The sequence below is a fragment of the Chlamydotis macqueenii genome, chromosome 22, assembly GCF_036417535.1.
Source record: "Chlamydotis macqueenii isolate bChlMac1 chromosome 22, bChlMac1.mat, whole genome shotgun sequence".
NCBI lineage: Eukaryota > Metazoa > Chordata > Aves > Otidiformes > Otididae > Chlamydotis > Chlamydotis macqueenii.
Window position 1 is genome coordinate 4,639,179 of NC_141577.1, and position 22,496 is coordinate 4,661,674.

The 22,496-nt window shown below is 49.5% G+C and overlaps 1 protein-coding gene across 1 annotated transcript in view; it reads right to left on the bottom strand.

The window, feature by feature from the left end:
- The window catches only part of ARID1A (AT-rich interaction domain 1A), a 60,600-nt gene extending 38,739 nt beyond the window's left edge, over positions 1-21,861 (bottom strand). The window contains exon 1 of the mRNA XM_086765318.1: positions 20,708-21,861. Within this exon, the coding sequence (XP_086621444.1) occupies positions 20,708-21,859 (1,152 nt within the window). The 5' untranslated portion in view covers positions 21,860-21,861. The remainder of the gene's footprint in view (positions 1-20,707) is intronic.
- Positions 21,862-22,496: the final 635 nt, after the last annotated feature.

Consider the following 22,496-nt stretch of genomic DNA (forward strand, 5'->3'; position numbering starts at 1 on the left):
GTAGACCCTGAAAACATTTGTTTGACCAGCTGTCTGCTCCGTCTTGCCTGCCAGGCAAGGCACGCAGCACCGAGCCCGCGCCAAACGGGAGTACGCAGGGGCACAACGGGGAGGTAATGGTACTCTTGCGGGGCAACAGGAGCTGGGCCACGGGAGGGAATTTAATGGAGATGGCAGGGAAAACACCCCATTTTTTGTAACAGAGGGATACCCACTCAACTGAAATTGGGCTCCCTAAGACAAATCTGCACAAATATGGCACAAATCGATAAAGAACCAGGTCCAAGTCCCCTCCTCCACTCCAGTTCAGCCCCACGACACCCCTGCAAATACAGTGTTTGCTGTTCACACAAGACCATGTGCATGGCACCAGTACGATTCTCTCTATTGAGGCAGATTTTAGGAGCCCTGCCACGCTCCGTTGTGCTGGATGTTTCCATTTTTGTCCATACCGATACAAAAACACTCCCAAAAAAGTTATGTTTCATGGTTTACATTCAAGTTATCAGAGATGCTACTGCTGAGGAGTAACACGGATAAGAAGCTGCAGGATCTCACAGGAGGAAGCCTGGAGAAGGCCTAGATCCCTGCCCTCCGGAATGGCTGTGCTCCACGGACCATGCCATGCACTCGCACGGGGTTTTTGTACCATGCCCTGAAGAGGGGCTTCTACCCAGGGGGTCAGGAAAAAAAATAAAAAGAGGTCTTTGATGGCTGTAGTCTGACTCCTCAGAGCTACAGCGACTTACCGGAATAGCAGCACCCATGTGGAGCTTCCATACATCCTAAGGGATGCAAACAGTGTTTACATCTTCCAAGCAACTGTCCCTGAGCTTCCTGAGTCTTGCCTTGTGGGTGTCACCTTAGATTACTGACATCTTTTCCCTCCCTACATTATCTTCTTTGGCACGTAAAAACAGCCTCACCAGAAGTGCTTCCCAGCCCCTAGCTTTTGACAGTCAAACCTCTCTTTCACCACCCCCAAACACACACCCCCCTTCCTTCTACCTGATCGACTGCAACTTTGGGGTTACTGTCTGGACATTCAGCATCTTTTCCCTTTGTTACTTGCTTCCTTCTGGTTGTTACCTCCCCTTCGCAGCCCGCTAGCAACAGCAGCTTCTCAAATACACTCTTATTCAGGGATTTTTTTTTTTTTTTTTTTTAAATATGCACACACCACATGCTGCCTCCTCTGCACAGATTTTCTTGCCTGTGGTCACCCACAAAGCTAACCATATCTTCAGGAAGGATAGAAACAAGGTGAAGATCCACTTTTCCATGACTCCTACAGGAAGTATGACGACTGTTAAAAAACTTCAAGAAACATTTGGAACTGTTTATGTAGCCATAAAAAAAAAAAAAAAAGAAGAGAAAATAAAAAACTCAAAACACAAAACTCCAACATATTTCCAGGATGTGACCAAGTCGTCACCTTGATTGCTCAGCGTAGGAGTACACGATGTGCTTCCAAACTGTGCTGCTTTCAACTGCCACTCTTCCACAAGGCCCTAGCGCACAGAGGATGCTAAAAACAAACACGAAGAGCATCATTCTAAATTACTGCCTTATAGATAAAATCCTATAAATAGGAGAAACGTAAACGCCAATTAATCTCTAATGAAGGAACTATTTCACATACACACTTCTGGCTCGCTGCAAACCGAAGGGCTAATTCATGCCCCCTGGGGCTGCGGTGTACATCTCAAATGCTGCAGCGCATTGTTTCTGCCTCCAAAATCTCCCCTTGAAGACGCACATCTCTCTCGCTGACAGGGCTTTAACCGCGCTTGTCTTAGCAGAGTTGCTCTCGCTGAAAGACTCTACCATCAGGAAGACTGCTTCAATCTGCTATCTCAGTCCCTTTAGGTAATTTGCCTACGCGTGCCTCAATAAAAGAACAGTCAAAGTTGAAAGGCAGTGAAGCGCAGATCAATCCAAGAGCTCGTGTGACGACTCCGGGGTGAGTGGAGGCGCTGCCCAGCTCCTTTGTACGCCCATGCTACAGAGATGGGGAAGCCAAGAGGAAGCGACGCCCGTTCGCTTGCGAGAACACTTGAGGATAAATAAGGAAATACCAAACACCGACTGCAAAAGGCTGGAGGTTCTTCTCCGGGCTGATACATGGGAAATCCTTTCAATAGGAAACCGCAGGAGTAGATTACTGTGATTACACTTCAAAAGCAAAGGCCCTGCCACAGAAAGACATAATTGAGAGAAAGTGTTGCTCCTTGATCACTGAAGTCCAGACCCCCTGCTTCCACCTCCTTGCATTCATAGAAATTGCTTCTATTCTCCCCTCCATCTCGGCATCTCTGCTGTTTTATAACACCCTTAAGTACCGAAACTTGGCAAAACACAGTCCTGTTGCCAATCAAACTTCCAAAAGCAAAGTTGTTTGGTGTAACGAAAGCAACTGTAAGCCGGTGCTCCAAAGAAACTGCTGAGCTTTCAAGAAAATTTAAGATATTTCTAGACTAAGAGCTTGTAACAGCAAGCCCAAAGTGAGCTTAAATTGTCAAGTTCGAGAGCTCTCCCAATCAGTATGTGGAACGTAAAGGATGTCAGACCCCTAAAATGAAATGCCACTGTGAAAACCAGCTATTCTTCAAAAACAACGCCAGTTTTCCTAAAAAAAAAAAATAATTAAAAAAAATAAAAGCTTCTAAGCAGACGAGAGGATTCCACAAACAATTCCTTTCAGATTTTGTCCGGTAGAAGAGAAATTTGGCCTTTTGAAACAGCAGTTGGGTTAAATTGGAGGGGACCTGCTTAATGGTCCCAGCAGGAAAACGAGTAAAGGGAAGAGGCAAATCCCACTTCGGAAGCAAGAGCCAAACCCTCCACAGCTGTATAGAAAAATGTCATTCTGACTCTCCCCATTTCCTTATTACATCTCTGTATTTTATTACACCAGAGGAAGAAAAGGAAGGAGAGTCATTTTCCCAACTCTTCAGTTTCAAATCAGCATCATTCAATTACTGGCAAACGTGGGTATTGGCCACAACTGGCCTCCTCAGCTGCCCCCAAAAAATAAAAGAAAGGCCAAAAAAAAAAATAATAAAAAAGCCCTAAGCTCTCACTTTGGATGTGCAATCTTTTCCTGAACAGATTTGTTGTCCATTTTTTTGTGATAAAAAATAATAAAAAGCATTACTGGCTGTTTAACCAAAAGAAGCCCTAATTGATTCCCACAGTAATTAACCTGCATTTTACCTCGGAGAGTGGTAGTTAAGGAAGTCGGCACTGCTATTTATAACTCATCTCAAATTGAGGGCAGACTGCCTAAAATCTAACACATCCCAGCTGTACTCCTGTTTGAACTGGGGCCAAGGGAATTTTTTAAAGCAATCTTGGCACTGAATGAATGACACCAACAGTATGAGCGCGCGTGTGGTTGTGTTGTGGTGACGTAGCAGTGGAGGTGGAAGGGGAAGGGGGGGCAGCACGCCGTAATCCCTCTCCCAAGCCCGCTCGCCGCGTTACAGGCTGGGCCCCGGCCGGTACAACGCGCCGGAGCCGCCCACCGAGAACCAAACACAGGAAACGTCTTTTCCTGTGGAACGCCTTGAAGTGAGAAGCACATGGCTAATCTGCATAAAAGCAAAGCCACACCACTCCTGCCAGGAAGGTTAGTGCTCGTAATCTCTGGCCACGGAGCTGGCTGCCTGCGAGGACTTGGACCCGCGCCTGATAACCCAGAAAGAGCTGAGAACAGATGGGCAAAGACCCCGGCAGAAACAGCACCGCGCACGTGACTCGCCACATGGCCCTGCGAGCACAAACTATTGTTTGGCTGCTGAGCGCCGGTACAAAGACGAGCCCGACCGGGCCCTGCGAACTCGGCGAGAGGCGGCAGCTGCTCCCTGACCCTCGTCCGACCAGCTGGAGGATGAAGACCACCCAACCCCCCAGGCCTGAAGCCGTAAAGCCGACCAGCGCCAGCGCTGGTTAACACCATCCTACAGCCTCACAAAACAAGCTGCTCACCTCCTCCAGGCTGAATCCGGATGGGATCTTACTGAAGTGAAGAAACTAGGTTTGGGTAGAAGAGCGTGCTCTCTCCTCGTGTCTCCAACCCCTCGTTACCCAAAGGCAAGGGCAAGGAGCCTGCAGTCAGTGAAGGTACAAAGCCAATTGCCATGTTGGCTATAAAAATTCTACCAGTGAGGGACAACACCGGGAAAGGGGAGTCCTCATCCCTAAGAATCAGTTAACAGGGATCGTGGTCATATTGGATTTCATCATTGAAACCAGGCAAGAGAATAAAACCACTCACACTCGTCCAACCTTTTTGTGCCATTTCTATGAAAATCGGCAAGCTGTATGAAGCAGAAAACCAGCAACAGCAGCATCGCCTTAACACACTGGTAACACCTGCAGTGGCTCATGGCAAAGACCTGGGTTCAACATCTGCAGCTCTCCCTGCCCATTTTCCAGTGCCTTCCACTCCACTGAGAAACACCAACCATGCCAAGGCAGGCAGAGGAACCTCCACGTGAGAATCACTCAGGAAAAATATTTTGTCTTGACTGCAAGGCTGCCAAGAGGCTTTATCACCCAGGTATTAATGTTTCTAAAAAGCCATCCTAATCAAAGTGGAGAGGCTGCACTGACCTTGGATTTCTAGTGCGCTCCACATCCTCTGGAGATACCAAGAGCTCGGGCTGCTGTGAGACACCAACGCCGGGTCAGGTCTTGGAGGTCCCAACACCGGACACCATTAACACACCACATCCACACTGCCTGCAGGGACGAGGGCTTTGACCTCCCCCTAAACTAAACCTCTGCCATATTTTCAAGTTCAAAGGGCACTACGAGAGTTAGGCTGCCTGTAGCATCAAGGCACCAGTGCCTTGTTCAAGACAAACCCAATTTTCCACGTACTCATCAGTTAAGCTATGTTAGGTGTGATGGTACCTGCACACAAAGCACAGGCACACACAAAAAAGTGTGAAACGCACGGGAGGGATCATCCCAAGCTGGCACAAAGCCTTGCAGACCCACTAAAATAACGGGAAGACTGACGCAAGCAGTTACTCTCTTGGAACATCATCCAACCACGGCAGTTTCAGAATGTCACTGAGAAAACAGAACTAATGGGAAGGGGGGGAAGACACTGACATCCAACAGGCAACACGAGATGCTTCAGCAAACCCTACTTTCAGCTGGTCACCCCATGCCTCAAGTTCGCACTTCACACACTTTCACACCTGTCCGTATCTCCCGAAACTCCACGCACAGGTGACTCCCACTCCTGCGTAGCCAGTCTGGAGTCCAGAGCCAAGAAACAAGCACAAACTAACCACGGTCCTCGTTCGTGAGCAAACACGCTTCATCACCAGAGGAAAGTGAGGAACACTTCCTTCTGATCTATTCAAGGTGCATGGGCCGTGCTAAGGTCACTATCCCAACCTGAACCTGCTGCCTTTCACAGCCTTGCGAAGGGCCAGCGCACTGGGTCACACTTCACTGCCTCTCTCCCTATGGCGGTCTGCTTTTAAGGAGAGATGGAAGAGGCTGAGGGGAAATTAAAGTAAAAAGAAAGATCCTCCAGTAGTAGACGAAGACGCCCCCAAAAGACCCCACAGTAAACACTACGCGGATGTACACTACTCAAGTGTCTCACAGCGCCAGCTTCAATGACAAGTGTGTCTCCCTGAGAACGTCAGCACAGACATGTTGTGCACTTCCTTTTTTTCTTTTCCCCTCTTTTTTTTTTTTTTTTAAAACTTGAGAAACCCATCAGCTTCCCTCAGTCCCTCAGCACAAGCAGGACAACACGCCAAGCCTGTGCCGGCACTGCTCAGCACCCATCTCTCTCCTTGCCTGCCCTGTGGGGCAGCACTCACCGCTCTGGGAAACAAGCGCCCTGGTAACGAAGCAGGCCGAGCTCTTCTGCCTCACGCTCATAGGCTTGGGGTACCAGAGCCTGACTTTCAGAACACAGTACAGGATTGGTTTCCAGGTTACAAACACTCACCCTTTGGAAACTTGCAGGACAAATCTATTTTTATGTAAGCTACGGAAAAAATAAACTTCCCCCCTCACCTCCACAAATCCTGGAATCTAACTTAGATTTTAATACCTAACCAAGAGGCAATGTATCGTTATCATTTCATTATCAATGGCCAATGCAGATTAAACTGCGGGTTGCCAAAGCGTTCAGATAACTGACCTCTGTTCAATAGTTTCAGTTCTGCAACAAGAAGGAGCCTTGTTCTCCTTCTGCCCTTTTTCCAGTAGGTCAGAGTTTGACCCAAGACACTTTCTATTCCCCCAATCTTCTACAAAACACACAGACCTCAGAATATGCTAATGCTATGCACAACAGGAAAACGGGTCGTTTTCTGAATTACTTCAGTCACCTGCTTCTAACCAGGAGTTATCTGAAGCTCCTGTAAACGTGCCATCAGCCCTGTTAATGTTGCTCCTTTCCTTGACTATACATTTATTACACCAGTTCCTTTGGGGAGATTTTCTGTAAATCCAGGATGTTATGTTTTACCAGTAGAAAAAAGATGAATACGTTTTCTCCAAGCAGCTATACTGTGAACTATCTGGCTAAACACAATCCACTAATTACCCTATTAACATTTCCCAGCAAGAGGCCAGTCCTCACACCTCAGAGGACCTTCCTAAGCACGACTCTTAGTAATACTTTTCAAATTGATTAAAACTGACCAGAGTTTTGCTTACAGGATGTATCATTATGGAACATTTTATTCCTGAAAGATGTCAATCTGAAGGCGGCGACCTGGTGGGGAAGGGAAATGAGAGTCCCCACTCAAACCCTCCCTGGAAATAACCCGACAGGGGTACAGCGTTTGTGCCCCAAGGACAAGCAGGGTTCTGGGTTCTGGGTTTTTCTATTTTTTAAAGAGGTGGAGGCCGGGAAGGTGGCAAGCCCACCTCTGTTTTAAACAAAGTGCATTTGTTGATCTCTCCTTTCCTTTCCAGCCTGACTTTAAGCCCTCCTTAACGAATTCAACAAATCCAGCTTACTGAGGCTCTGGATTTCAGCTCCTTTCTTCAGTCAGCTGTTCTCTCTGACACACGGCTTATCACACCACATTATTTAGGCATCTCGGGACCCCCAATGTAACAGTTCAACCACTACCACAGCTAAAGACGACACACAAGCGGTTTTGTGCAGCCTTCAGGACCCAGGTAAAGGCAGATGCACGCTCACGTCAACAGGACATTTTTCTGGACTTGTGAAAAGCTGTAGTACAAAAGAACCCGAAGATTTAGGCTGTAAACACTGAGGTGGGCTGACCTGGGAGAGGGCGAAACTCCGCTCTGTTTCTACGCAAAGTTAGCACCAGGCTGAGCCTTGCCCGCAGCCGGGCTCAGACAGACACTGAGGTGGAAGCGGGATAGTTAAAATAACCTACGTGGTTATTTTAACACGGCAGGAGAGTCTGACAAACACTGTTTTCCAAATTAAACATGTCAAAATTAACAAAATATTATTTTGCAATAGCTGGAGACTGGTGACATTTTCAGACACTTCACAGGCAGCTGCAGTCAGGTTACGCAGTTGCTATTTAGACGGGCACTGTCATCTCCAACATCTCCAGTGATTTCAACTTATATTTAAACACAAAAATACAGTTTCCTTCTAGCCAAATAATGAGGTAACTAGCTACCCCCCTCACTCTCAGACTTCAACTCGCTTTAGAAGCGCACTGTTCAGCCAGCTTGCCCCAAGACTTCTAAAGTGCCACTGCTGACTCCTCCCAAAAATGTACGCAACACCGAGATGTGAAGAAGGCCGCATCTCAGCTCCACAGGAGACGATCCCAAGGAACACATGAGAGTTGTAATGAGGTAGTGCTCCTTTTAAGATGGAAAGGAACTTCCTTCCTGAATATTAAATCAGGCTTTAAGTTCAGCCAGCCTCCTACGTCTGCTCTAATGAACTGGAGGCAAGTCAACAAAAAGACAGTTAAGTGTCTCATTACAGCATTTTCGTTCCAGGCCTACTCACACACTAGAAGGAGCAAGCAAGCTCATGTTGTACCACAGAAATGGGACTGGGCCAAGAGCAAGCCATAAAAAAAAAACAAGAGGAGGAAGGGCTAGGATGGAAAAGCAAAATTATTCTAAGTGCCACCACTACTTAAGTGATCCAATTTTGATCAGGAAGAGAGCAGCTGTTCCAGATCGCTGGCAAGATGCTAAATATTTGCACTGAGCACCACTGAAAACCTGAATGGGCTCCAGAAGTCCCACAAATACATTCAGACAACTGTGACCTGTGGCAAACTTCAGTCACCCAGCTAATTCTCCGTAACACCCGCTTCCCTTCAAACAAGCAATACTGATCTCACAGACAGACGTCTGTCACTACTGAACACGGCGGACGTTTTCCAAAACTTTAAGCCTGAAGGAAGATCCAATTCAAGAGGCTCACTAGAGTTTACTTTCCAGAACAAAGGTAGTTGTATCAATTCATTAGAAGCCCGTTCTGCACAGAAACCCGATGGGTCCTGGTACACACTCACGAGTTGGTAATACACCTCCAGCATAGCCTCTCAGCTTTCTAAAACCAATTTATTGCTAGCTCTTCATCCATAAAATGCAGCATTGCAGGTTTCTACCCACCTGTGTCTGTCTGAAAGCTCAATCTGTATTTGAATATCTCATCACTTTGCAAATTTGTCTCGTTTTACACCAGAATAAATGGTGGCGGAACAAACTCCACTGGACATGCAAATTCCCATGAGCTCTTACCACGCCAGGTTGGTAAGGGCATCCCCAAGAGGCACCTCTGGATCAGGCCAGGGCTCTAAAACACCACAGGTCTCCACAGTCCTGCCTCTCCTACCACGCACAACGCTAAGATGGAGGAGGACACGGCCACGCTCATGGTAAGAGAGAGGTACAGCTGTCGGAGGCTACCTCATCTCAGCGCGCAGACCTCCATCTTGTCCAGAGCAGCTGCCTGCTTTAATAAGAGCTGCATGTCGGGGCCTGCAGTTTCTCCAAGCCATGTTTCAGCATTACGCAGGCTCTCCCTTGCATCTGGAGAATCACTGAATTTATTTGAAAGCATGGATAATGCAACATAAAGGAAGATCAAAATAATCCAAGAAATCTGAGTTTTGGAATGAATCTGCGGAAGAGACAGGCAATCTCAGTTTAAGTTAGCACAAAACACTGTTCCACCACCCTCTCCTCCCAGACCCTGAATTCCACCTCACAGTTCAGCAGCGGACACCATCTCCGCTCTGCGATGGAGTAACTCGGATCAGCTGTAACTGTCCAAAGGCACACCCTTAGCCCAGCCAGGAGGCTGAGGTAATGAGCTGCTAATTACTTCAAGAGTATCCCAACCCTCCCTCAGTTACAGAGCAGCAGCGGACTTTCACAGCACGTTTTGTATGGCACCAGTGTCAGCCCCAGCGTCACCTCACCCCCAAGCAACCCAGTACACCGTCAGCCCTGTCCACCCATCCCGGCCCGGCCGCAGTTACAGGAGGGATCCAACACGACACAAGGTAACAAAGCTCTGTTTTGCTAATAGGAAGAAGAAAAGTTATTTCCTTTCTCATTACAGCAGCTGACAAATTCACAGGCTATTTTTGTGGACTTTATTGAGCCTTCTCTTATTTTAGCCTTAAAATTCAGCCTTCAAGACTCCACTTCGGTTCCACGGAACCAAAAATATTTAAAATTGCAGTAATGACAAGTTACCATCTGCATTTACCAAAGATGCACCCGGTAACTTTATAGCAAGCAACAACCAATCTCCAGTATTTATACCCAAACGATCTATTTACATCCAGAAAGCAGAGCTGCTGTCACGCCTGCGTTGGTGAGAGGAGAGGAGGCTGGGGGAGATGACAAGACTATGTAGGCAAGAAACTCAGAGCTGCAGCCAAGCCAGCTCCCAGACAGCAGTGAAGCCACTCTACTAGAGCCTTCATTAAGCCAACACTGTCGTGATTCAGGTTCATTACACTTGGCGAGCCCAACAGGAATCCCAGCCCCACAGCGACATAAGGTCGTTGTTACTTAAAAATAATAATAATTTGTTTAAAAGCCCACCAGCCCTTGGTTATAGGGATTTTTGAAGCCTGGGTCCACTGGCCTCACACTCGCATCCGTCCTCGTGCTTTTATTTCATCTACACCCAGAAAAATCCAGCTTTCTTCTAAAGCAAAACGAACAACGTGGGGATTTGCTTGGCAAGTTGAAAGGAGTGCGTGTTGGCAGCTGGTGAGAAGATACAAAAATTCATAACCGTGCCAATGCCATGGGGGGAGGAGGAACAGCCAACGCTGCAAAGTCTTCACTGGTTTCAGGAACAGGTATAACAAGAAACTGTAAGACAACTCATATGAGAAGAGGCAGATGAGACATGACTGTACCTTGACAGCAGTGACAACTCCAAGCAGTTTATTGCCATTTACAGAGCGATCAGATTTAAAACTAACCTTAACACACATTCACCACTCGGTTACAAGTTTCACCAGTGCCTTGACACAGTGCACCTTCAACACACTCTGCATTCATCATCGAAGCCAGTAAATCTACGCTCAGAAGCTCAGCAACAAATTACACCATGATCTCCCGATACAATACGCCTAACGAGTTATTCACCTGAGCGTGCGGACAACAGATTTAGCACCTTGCTCCAGAGAAGGGAGGCAAGGGGTAAGGGCCAAAACACTGCTGAAAGCCAAGGAGCACTCAATTACTCTAGGATATTTCATAGGATGCTCATCACTTCATCTGATTTTAATTTCTGACACCAAATCAACATATAGATTCTCAAAGGAAATCTTGTCCTAGACTGTGAAGTAATCAATCACAATTAACGCAGAAATAAGCTTTTGCAGTGCTGCCATGTCTCGTGAACTGAGCAGGATGGCCAAGGAAGGCATTACAGACATATCTTTAAAGTACAGGCAGGTAGGATAGTTCAGGATAGTCTGTCCGCCCCTCTTCTGCACATCCAAAAGCAGAAGGCAGGTAGCCAGGCATTTCGCTTCTCCTCCAGAGCACGAGCTGAATACAAGTGCTTTTTACGCCATTTCTGTTATGAACTCATATCCGGAGCCAGGATTAGCACACTCATCACCTCAGTGTCCCTTCCCCACTAACGTGCCCTACTCCAGGGGAGCCACGCTCTGCCTACAGGCAGCTAGAAACCACATTTCCAGTCAGACAGTTTTTCATAAAACCAAGGAAAACTGTTTCAAGTGTAACCCCCTGTCCAGAGAGAAAGTGCGCTCTAGTAGTCACAGCATGAGCCTTGATTTTGCGAGACAGGGCTTCGAGCACCTACTCGGAGATTTCCCATGCACCCAGCTGCAGGGTGCGGAGGCAAGGCACGGCTTCCGAGACGTGGAGAACCGCACATACTAGCCTCGCTGGTCTACCACGACAAACTAGAAGACACTTTGATACTTAAGTACTTCCTATCACAATACTGTCTAATTAGCCACACACAACTTTTTTTTTTTTTTTTTTTTAAAGTTCAAATCTGTTCTATGCAGCAGCTGCCCTGAATCCTTTCCTGGGAATCCAAAGCACTACAATTACCACAGGCCCTCCACGCAACAGTAAGCAAATTAGACCGGGATTTTTTTTATAAAGAAGTAAACCCCCTCACCCACACAGCTACCCCAGCCCGAAGGGCAAGGCTCCAATACTCCTCAGACCACCGACACAGCACGTGCAGCCACAGCACAACAGAAAGGCAGTTGCTGGGAACACGTGACGACGCTCAGTAAACTGGCCTTGAATGGGAAGCCTTTTCCTCAATTAGCAATGCCAGCTCCAAAGTCACAGATATTTAACCGAAAGGAAAAAAGAATAAAATTTTAAAAAACCACCACCAAGTTTTAACTAATTCCAGCACTTCCACCGTTTCAATCTATCTTCTGCACAGAGGTAAGAACTTTTTCTTCAAACCATTTCACGAGGAGTATGTCTGAAGGAAGACCACTTCCAGTCTGGCACCGGTTTAATTATTTACATACAGTTAATGAATACCTAAACTTGTACAGGGTGCATAGTCCTGCAGTCATTTGGACTTTAAATCCATCATCAGACAGTTATGAATTACAGAACTCCAAACAAGCCTACAGGAAGGATCCCACACAGAGAGAGCCCGGCCAGCTCTGGGACCCTGGAAGTTCAGGTGGCAAAGCAGGACAGTCCAGTCCCTTCAACACAATCCCCAGCAAGCACAGTAATCTGGAAGTCAAGGGAGACCTTTTGCAATTTAACTAGCAAGTTTATCTCAAGAAAGTAGGGGACAGGCAGAAAGCCACGCATTTTAAAGCGGATTACCACACACTTTTGCCTCTGTTCTCTGTACCTGTAGAGACCAGGACAACAAGAGATACTCAGTTAAGATTATCTGAGTCAGAATGTTTTTCCTCATGTCCAGAGCTAAGGGTAGCAAAGCACTGGAACAGCTCCACTGCATTCGCCGCTGTCTGCCCCGTTCCCAGGCACGGCTGATCCTGCCCTGAAGCAGGACAGCAGGCTAGATGACCTTTCGGATTCAGATCCAGACCTCTGCTCAACAAGGAAAATACAGTCACCTACAAAGATAAAGCAGGCAATGAACCCAACAGCAAGATTCTGCAGGCAGCACAGACTACACCGCACCATCCTCCGCACCACAAAGATCAAATTCAGTGCTGCAAATCCAAAACAGAATGGCCATTTTCAGAGCAGGTACCCTCCTCCCTCTTCTGCGCCTCGTGCTTCTCAGATCGTATTCACACTGCTGAAACCACTGCTCTGGACACTAACAGCGCTAAGAAGGTACAAATCCACCGTCCACAATTCGATCTGGCTGTGTTACACACAGGTCTGAGCATATCCCGGATCTCAGCCCTGGCTGGGGCAGAGCGAGTCTCCCACCACGGCGTCTGGAGGTGGAGATGCAGCTGTGGCCCAAGCACAGGTTTTAAAACATTCCTGTTCAGTTGTTCACAGGCAGGGTGCCAGGACGGCACTGACATCAGAAAGGAAATGGTAATTTTCAGGATTTCTCTTAGTCAAACCTGAATGAAATTTCACAAGTGAGCGGGGGGGGGGGGGGGGGGGGGGAAGTACTTGTTTAACCCAGTAATTCTCCCTGGGGTGGAAATTCCAGAGTTCTCCGAACTTCAAGAATTTCTCTTTGAGAAGAGTCGCAGAACCTCTCAGGATGGAAAGTCACGGCTACCTTAGGCCACGGTCTGACATCGGCGACCACCAAAACGCTCTCTGCTCCCAGCCACATCCAGGACATCACCATCACATCCCACCAAAAATGCGAAAGTGCTCCTCAGTTCCCTCCGGTTCACCACACGGCCAAACATCCCCACAAAACGCAGGGCAAGGCCACAGCGGGACCGAACAGCGGGGGTCTGCTCCACGCAGAGGGGACCCCGGCTGCATCAGGGTCCCACAGAGCTTCTCTAAAAACTATTCCCCATGTATAACGAGCAGCTTCTTGGGATAGTTTTGGCATAATATTAAATATCCAGGAGGAAGGGAAGTTACTCGAGTAACTGAAGTTGAAAAAAAGGGGGAAAATAAGAAAATAAAAAGTTAGTAGCAATTAAATTTGTCCTTGGAAGAGTTTCAATTACTATAGCTAACTTAAAGAAACAATGACATGCTGGTTATCGCATGAAATGCCAGTAACTGTAACGGAGCAAGAGCTTTTTCGGAGTTATTTAAACAAACTGATTTTTCACGGGAATTTCATAGGAATTAACACAAACACTATCGCCACTCTCTCACCCTCTCATAAAGAAATCTCTTTACCATGAGTATTTAAAGAATTAACCAATCCCCTTCTTTTATTTGCTCCTACCCCCTTCCGTCCTTTTTTGTCCCAAAAAAGGAACATGATTAGAAATGAGATCCTAGCTACAGTTACCATTTTACTCTGAAGATATAAAACAAAAAAAAAAATATTTTTTGAGAAAACCTGAAGTAGCTTTTATTAAGTTTGCGTATCATAATGTAGCATCCTTTACACTTCGCTAGAGAAAACTCATGCCCGCGTTGTGTAAATACTTACTGAGCTGTCACTTACAACTCAGAAATACTCCAGAAAGAACACCGTGGCAAACCTGGAAACGCTCTTCTCGATGTAGCCCAAAAACCCTCAAAAACGCTCAAGCTGCACGACTGAACTGCTGAGTTATAACACTTGGAGTGCAGGTGCACAGAAGAGGAGTAAGAAATGGGAACCCTCCCTCATCCATATGTTAATACATATTATCATCTGATTAAGACACTACAGGAACCGGTAAAATATGCGCGTGAGCTGAGCTCGGTCCTGAGAGAAGCAGCTCCTCCTGTTCCAGCCCGGCTCCTTTCGTTCTACGAGTCGCCAAGGGCAGGCTTGGGTGCTGCTGCTTTAAGCGCAGGGTCTTAACAACACACTCAGCTAAAGCCATATACTAGCGAGGAAAGACGGACTCACACTTACAGCACGAGACGCTGAAGACCTATATTCCACTCTCCGGCCTGTCCCAGCCTTAGTGCCTCACCTTGGCAAGTTCCCGCATCAGCACCTCGGCTGCTTCCGCTGAAAAACAGTCACTGTAAGAACTTCAGACCTCATGTTCCTCCCCCATGCGCCAGGACGAAACAAAAGACTGCCTCAAACCTAGTTTCTGCAGAATTTCAGCCTTAAGAATGATAAGCTGGCATGACATTACATTTATTATTGAAATTTTACTGTAATTGATTTCTAAATACAGCATGGTCTTCCTGAGCCCACAGAAAGTACACAGGGTCTCTCTTTAGGCGATCAACTCCTCTGCTTTTCCAGCCACTAAAACAAAAACCAAAAAGGATCAACTCCTCTCATGTCATCCAGGAACAGGTGGACAGCAGGACCCAGACAGAACGCACGTCAGCTTCGGTCCAGCGTGCCAAAGAAAACTGCATTTTTCCTCCAACCCCACCTGTCATTCACTTCTAGCTGGAGATTTATGGCTCTGGCTAACAGACATCCAGTACAGTTTTACTAACGCACAGGCATAACCTCCAGATAAATTGAAAGCTGAACCTCTTGAAATCAGCATGTAACAGAAAAACTTTTGCAGAACTTATTTTTTTTTTTCCCCAGGAAAAATGTTTCCTTTATTTTTACCACCAGAACAAAGGGGGAAGATGCTATTTTGCATTCTCGCTGATGGTTTAAGGACCCTTCCAGAAGAAAAAGCAAGTAGCCGTAACACTAACGCTAAATGCTGACAAGTTTGTATTTTTCATCCCCCGTCCCCCCACCCCCCGCAATTACACTCGCCTGCCTTCCGTTTCTGCTTTGCTACTGAAGAGTTTCAAACATTCTTGGCAGGAATTGGGCAGTGGCATGCTGATGAGATTTTCCCCAGAGCAATCCATCACACAGGAGTTGCAATTCAAAAAAGAAATCAAACTGACTAGACAAAGAATTTCAAATACACAGAGTAAAAACTGGAAAGGGCATCTTTCTCCTCTAATATTTTAATTACCGAGATCACAGATTCAGATTCATTGGGTAAAAACTGGATTTCCAAGTCGGTGGTGTTCCTTTGAAATGAGTAGGAAGAAAAAATGGTGGAAAAGCCATGTAAGAGGTAGCAGATAAAACAGCTGCACTATGGAGCCTAACTTTAGCCATTAGTTTCCCTCTGAAGGAAAGCAGATGGGATTTTTAATACGGTTTTCATATAAGACCCTTAATAGGGTCTCGTGTAATACTTCTGAAATACAGTTTTCATTGACCACTGTTCTCAAATAGCACTACAGAAAAAAACCAAAGTATTATGAACATTACTAGGCTTACAAGAACAGTAAGAGCCAGCTATAACAGAACATTTGATTCTCTCGCTTCCCCCAACCCCAGTTTCTAACAGAGAAGAGGTTCTGCCTGTTTCTTGAGCAGTCACGCCAGGAAACGGAAGCTGTAGCAGGTAAAAGGAATTAAACTGGACAGATAGTTTTAGGAAACCAACTAGTATTCTAGTAAAAAAAAAAAAAAAAAGAAAGGCCCGAAAGTCAAACATACAACCTTCCAGAAATCATATTTCTGTCTTACAACCAACAATATGATTACAAGAGACACCGTATGTAGAAACCCTCCCCTAAGCCCAGATGACAAATAAGGATTGACCAAGTATTCCGTTTATGCTTTGTAAAAGGCAGGTAGGCAAGTCTTGCTAACCCCATTTCACCAAGGAAAAAAAAAATACTCCAGAACAACCCTGTGGTTTGTCCCAGCTTTCCCAGTAAACTGGTAGTGATAAGGGCAGGGAAAATAAGCTCCAGCTAAGAGTCAGAATGGAGGTTTACTGTTCTCTATCCTACATACATCCTGCCTGGAAACACGGGTCACCTCAAAACTGAGCGTCAAGAAGATGGCACTTCAGAAAATAAGAGGTTTTAAGAGAAGCTTGAGTTTACTTCAGACTAGCACAGATCACACGTAAAGGTAAGCCAGCAAAACCTCCAGCGTCCACACTAGAATTAACTAGATCTTAACAACAAAATTAAACTAGCACAATTTTCCTACTTTTTTTTCTAAAACAGACAAGGCCTAAAAACCACTCATTCAGAGGCAAACCCTAGCTCGGAAAAAGATGTACCACTCTCCTTTTTGTTGGAAAGATCTAGCGTGTACTACACCTCGCGAGCAATTCCAGGGCTCCTAACATTACAATGCTAAGCAAGGAAAAACCCTGCGCCACCAGCCAACGGGAGCCAGGTCTCAATTTCCGATTCCAAGATATCACAGCTCATTGGCAGCGCAGAGCCATTTGGTGCCAATTTAGTTTAAAAAACATATTTTAAACAACATTTTTCATGCCTCACTTGCTACTAAGTTGAGATCTAAGTCAACAAAAAATAGCTATTGTATGGCAACAGGCCCAAAAGCAGTTTTTTTAATTAACATATGATTTTTAAACTGCCTTCGCTGAACTTATAACAGAGGCCTAGAGATGCCAGCACACCGACAGGGAGGTTATCCAGGACGTCAATGTTTAATGCGATCCAAAGGCATCTCCCGTTACAGGAGACGTCATTTGTCGCAGCGAAAGCGTGGACCACGCAAAAGGCCCACCTATTTAAAGGGAGGGAAGTGCTTTCTCTTAAGTAGTTTCCTTTAAGCCCCAAGACACCGGGAAAGCCAGCGTATTATTAAGAATTGCTACACTCTGAGGGGAAGGGGGGTGGAAACAAATACATGACAGCACTGGAAAAACTGAAAACTCAGATCTCCGGCCTGGTTTCTTACAAGTCATTCCCACAGAAAACCACCGATCTCTCGTCCCACACACTGTAAAACAGCCATTCCAGTCTCTTGATCCCACTCCACATTTCCCAGCTATAAAGATCATCAGAAAAAAATGCGAAGTCCTCTATTGCGGTCCCTCCAAATGCGGAGCACGCCTCCCTTCGCGGGGGCTCCCACTCAGCACTGCCTTCCTGGGACCGGCCGGGGGGCAAAGGTGTTTGAGGGCTACAGACTGGAGCCTCCTTCTGTGCAAGGGACTATACTCTCATTTTATTGCAGGAAATATTCCACCCAAACAACTTTCAGAAACTACTTCGCCTTTCTTCAGGAGCAGCGTGATGAAACTCTCCTTACGGCATCATTCATAAATCCTAACCACTGTGGAGAATTAAAGGCATTTCCCTTTTCTGCATAGTCCTGCTTCCCATCCCCAAAACCTCACGCTTACTATTCCAAGGATTCCCGAGCGGAGGAACCCCACGCTCTTCCCACATCATCTTCTTTGAGCCTGTGCCAAGAGATGCTTCCCTTTCTAGTGTTTGGTCAGATGAATTACATTCTCCTCTCGCTCTCCCAGAGGTTCTCAGAAGTTAGGTGGTAAGTGTCCACTCTGTTCATCACTGTGCAAGACAAAGAAAAGACACAAAGCTTTAAATTCTTCCAATCTGGGGAATTTAGCAGAGTACACAGCGAAAGGAGGCTGTAATTTAGGACTGGAGCGTTATTATTAATCAACCATTTCTTGTGGGCAGCACAGATGACACGTGGAGGAAGCTTTTTTCATCATGCTAGGTAAGCCTGTTCTTTTTCCAGCAGGGAAACAGCAAAAAAAAAAAAAAAAAAAAAAAAAAAAGGAATTATCAGTTTGAGTCCAATAATGCTTGGCACAAAAAGGATTTGGGGGGGTGGTTTGGTTTTCAGGATGGGGAGTTGTTGGTTTGGTTTTTTGTATACACTATTTGTACTACCTAAAGCTCAACTAATTCTCGGAACAACTATTAATAATTCCAGTTGATGGGACTAGCTACTCAGATATTATTAATATAAGATCTATATATCAGCAGCTCATGGAATCCAGTTAAATTCATTTTCTAAGACAAAATAAGCTTCTTGTACAAATTCATATCAGCATACTGTCAGATATGCGCTGTAGTAAAATACCTGCTTGAAAAGTTCAATCCAACATCATATTTTAGCACACGTCTTATCTAAATTGAAATTTTTTGGGATACAAAAAGTACCTGCAGGTAAACACCCTTGCGTCCGTGACATTTGTCTGAATGTACTGCAGGTATACATGAACCTGCGGAGCTGAAACCCTCACCAAGGATAATCAAACACTCGCTACCAGTTACCGTTGGACAGTCTGATCACCACAGCAGAGATAAAACCCACTCTCTCAGAGAGCACTATTTCAATCTGACAGAAAAGACAATTAAGTAATTCAAGACGCCGAAGGAGACATTGCCTTCGGTAATCAAGGAACAAAAATTAAGTAGTTTTCAGATCGACACAAGAGAAGTACTGAGCAAGAGGGAAACTCTGGAGGCTGCGTGTCACACTGCGCGGTATCAAATGTCTCCGACCCAGGGCCTGAAGTTAGAGCAAAGTACACAGAACGAAAAGGGAAGTCTGTCAGTCCTGCACGAGGCCACGACAGGCCTTGGAGACGCACGTCTAAACGCAGAAAGTAACCCAGTTTTAATGGAGGTTTCCAGATATTAGATACCAGCACCTCTTTTCCCTGTATCTAAAATGTCTGATGTGTACGCTGTACTTTCTCCTCTGCACGTTTTCTGGCCATCCATATTTCCAGCAAGCAGATAATTCTATACATACAAGAACAAACCTAATTCTCAGGCTCGTTTTTCCTATTTCCACTCCTCTGAAAAGTAAAGAGTTGTGACACCGTTCAGGCTGACCACAATCAGCACCTGAATGTCTGTAGTAAGCCCCTTTACTTATGAGGGGAAGGAGACACATCAGTGCTTACTCAAAGTAACTCAAAACGTGCCCAAAGACATACAGCTGGAGGCTCAGGCCTGTCCTAGATTAAAGCTCTGTTGAACACAAATTGATAATTCACCATCTTCAGTGCTCCAGCCACAAGTTTGGGTTTGACTGTGGTGGTACTTGGGTTTTTGGTTTTGTTTGTTTTTTTTTTTTCCTTCTTAAGGCTGTAACACACCCCAGAAAACCCACGTTCTCCATTTAATAAAGAATTCAAACAGCCCCAGTTTTGAAAAGGCCCCAAATTAGCCAGGAACAAACGCATCCTCAGATCCATCAAAGAAATCATTTACACCAAAGGGAAAGTCACATAACCAAAATAAACAGCAAGCCCATTGTGCAGAGCAGCCCTGCCACTGTTCCCGACAACACAGACTCTATTCCAGGCCGCATAAAACATCACAAGCAAAATAAACCCAAGGTACAAACAAAATGCCATCGCCTCCTCTTTTGTTTCAGGCACAATGCAACAAGGGCAGGCTGTCTGGGGCTCCCGCTCCCCGCCGATGCGGGGGGCTCGCCACCCAACCGCCTCAAGGTCACGGTCGGTTCCGGCGAGGGGTGGCCGAGGAGGCGGCGGCAGGGGAAGCGCGGCAGGGCTGGCCCGTGGGTCCGGGGGCTGGCAGAAAAGGCGAGTGTAAAAGTTTATGAGCTCATCAGGATTGTTGTACCATTACATCAGAGGCAATTATAAATGGCCAAGAGCAGGAGATGGGGAGCCAATCAGATCACAGATAGGATGTCAACCTAAGACCAACTGTCTCCTGGCTTTGACAGAAGGATTTTACCTCCATAATTCAAATCCCAAACCAAAGCGATCTGCACTTACTGCTCCCATCGCTGAGCTGTTTACCAGCGCTCCCAGCCACAGGCCCCGGCCCGCGGCCCGACGGGGAAGATGGCCCCGGCCGAGCCGTGGCCGCCCGGGCGGACCCCGGCGGTCCCCGCAGAGGGGTGCGGGCCCCCCTCACACCCCGGGGAAGGGAGAGAGGGGGGGGGGAGGCGGTGGGGCCGCCGAGTGGAACCGGGCGGCGGGGTCGGGGCTGGCGGCGCGGATGGCGGAGGCGCTGCCGGGGCCACGCGTTGGCCCGGGCGGGCCCGCCCGCAAGCCCTGACCCCCCGCGCCCGGCCTCGCCTGCCCCTCGCCGGGGGGCGGCCGAACCCGCTCCCTCGCCGGAGCCCAGCGGAGCAGGCCGGGACCACGGGCCCCTCGCCGGGAGCCTCGCACAAAGACTGGGGAGGGAGGAAGGGAAGACGGCGAGGCAGCCATTTTAGAGCGAGCGAACAGGCACAGACAATGGCAGCTCCCCGGCAGCGCCGGCCCGGCGGGGGGAACCCGCGGGAGAAGCGCCGGGCCCCCACCCCGGGCCCCCTCGCCCCCCGCCCGACCCGGTCCCGTCCCGGCCCGGTCCCGTCCCCCGCCCCACGCGGCCCGGCCGTTACCTGCTGGCTCCTGCCCAGGGCCTGTCCCCCGCCGCCGCTGCTCCCGGGGCTCATGGGCGCGTGGTGGCTCCTCGGCGGGGCCCCGCCGGTGGCGGCGGCCCAGCCCTGGCTGTTGCCCCCTCCGTACTGCGAGACCATCTCCGCTGCGGCCGGGCCCTTGGCGGCGGCTCCCCCGTCCTGCGGCCCGCCGCTATAGTCGCCCCCGGGGTACCCCTGGTAGCCGCGGGCGGAGCTGGGGGAGGTGAGGAGCTGGTTGAGGGTGGGGGTGGCCGTGGGCTGCGGAGTAGCGCCCCCTCCTCCTGCACCGCCGGCGGCCGAGGGCCCCATGACCCCGAAGCGCTGCTGCTGGAAGGCGGCGGCGGCGGGGGACTTGGCGCCGGCGGCCGCCGGAGCAGAGCTCTGCGCGCTGCCCCGGGGGGAGCTCAGGGCGTAGGCCTGGGGGGGAGGCGGGTAGGAACCGGCGCTGCGCCCGGCCCCGGCCGCATAGTAGGAGTTGTACTGGTGGTTGGGGAAGCCGTGCTCGGCGCCGCCGTGCGAGTTCTGAGGAGGGGGCGGCCCCGCGGGGGCTCCCACCGGCCCCGGGTAGGACTGCTCCAGGCCCCCGCTCTGCAGCGCTGCCATGCCAGGGCTTTGTTGTCCGCCATGTTGGTGGAAGGCAGCGGCGGCGGCCGCAGCGGCGGCGGCGGCCGCAGCGGCGGCCTGGGCGCCCCGGCCGTAGGGCTGCCCGAAGCCGTAGGCTGGCGGGGGCAAGGCGGCCGGGTGGGAAGGGGGTGGCTGCTGCGGCGGCTGCTGCTGCTGCTGCTGCGGCGCCCCCACCCCGTCGCTGCTGCCGCCGCCACCGGGCGGCTCCGGGAGGTTATTGTTCAGGGTGGCGGCGGCAGCGGCGGGCCTGGGGCCCGGGTTCCCGTTCGAGCTCTTCAGGTCGGACTCGGCCCCTGCGCCCCCTCCGTTGCTCTCGGCCCCGTCCTGCAGCTCCTTCCCCGTGGGGCCCTCGCTCTCCGCCTGCTTCTCGCCGCCGCGCTCCGCCGCCGCCGCCTCACCCCCCGCCTCCTCCGGGGAACAATCCCGCTGCTGCGCCTCCGCTTTCTTCAGCTCGGATGGAGCCGGGGCGCCCAGGCTGCTGGCGGCGGCGGGGGCGACCTGAGCAGCCATGATCCCCCCCCCCTCCCCACCCAGCCACCCCCCCCGGACCGGTCCCCCCCGAGCTGCTCCCTGCCTGGCCGGCCGGCGTGAGGCCTCGCTGCTCTGCTGCTCCCCGCTCAGGCGGCGGCGGGCTCTTCAGGGCAGCGGGGGCTCATTCCCCCCCGGCCTGGTTGGCGAGGCGGGGAGGGCTCCGCTGGGCTGGGCTTCCCGGGGCCTGGCCCCGCTGTACCTCCTCGGTTGCAGCCGGCGGAGAAAGGGGAGGAGGAGGGAGTGGGGGGGGAAGGAGGAGGAGGGGGGGGGGGGGGGGGAGAACCCGGGACGGGGCTCCCGGTGCGGGAGAGGCGGGAGGGAGGGAAGGGGGACACGGCGGGCGGGCGGGCGCCGTCCCCAGAGCCGGGCCGAGCGGCGGCGGGGCCGGGCTGGGCGAGCCGCGCGGCAGCTCCCGACTCTGCTCCGCCGAGCGGGGCTCAGTCCGACACGAGGCTCAGCACTGCCATTTTACCCAGCGCCGCGGCCGCCTGCCAAACCCGGAGCGGAGCGCAGCGCGGCCCGGACGGGAGCCTCTCTCTTCCCCCCCCCCCCCCCCCCCCCCCCTCCACCCCCCAGCTCCCCCACCCCCTCACACACACACCCCCCACCCCACCCC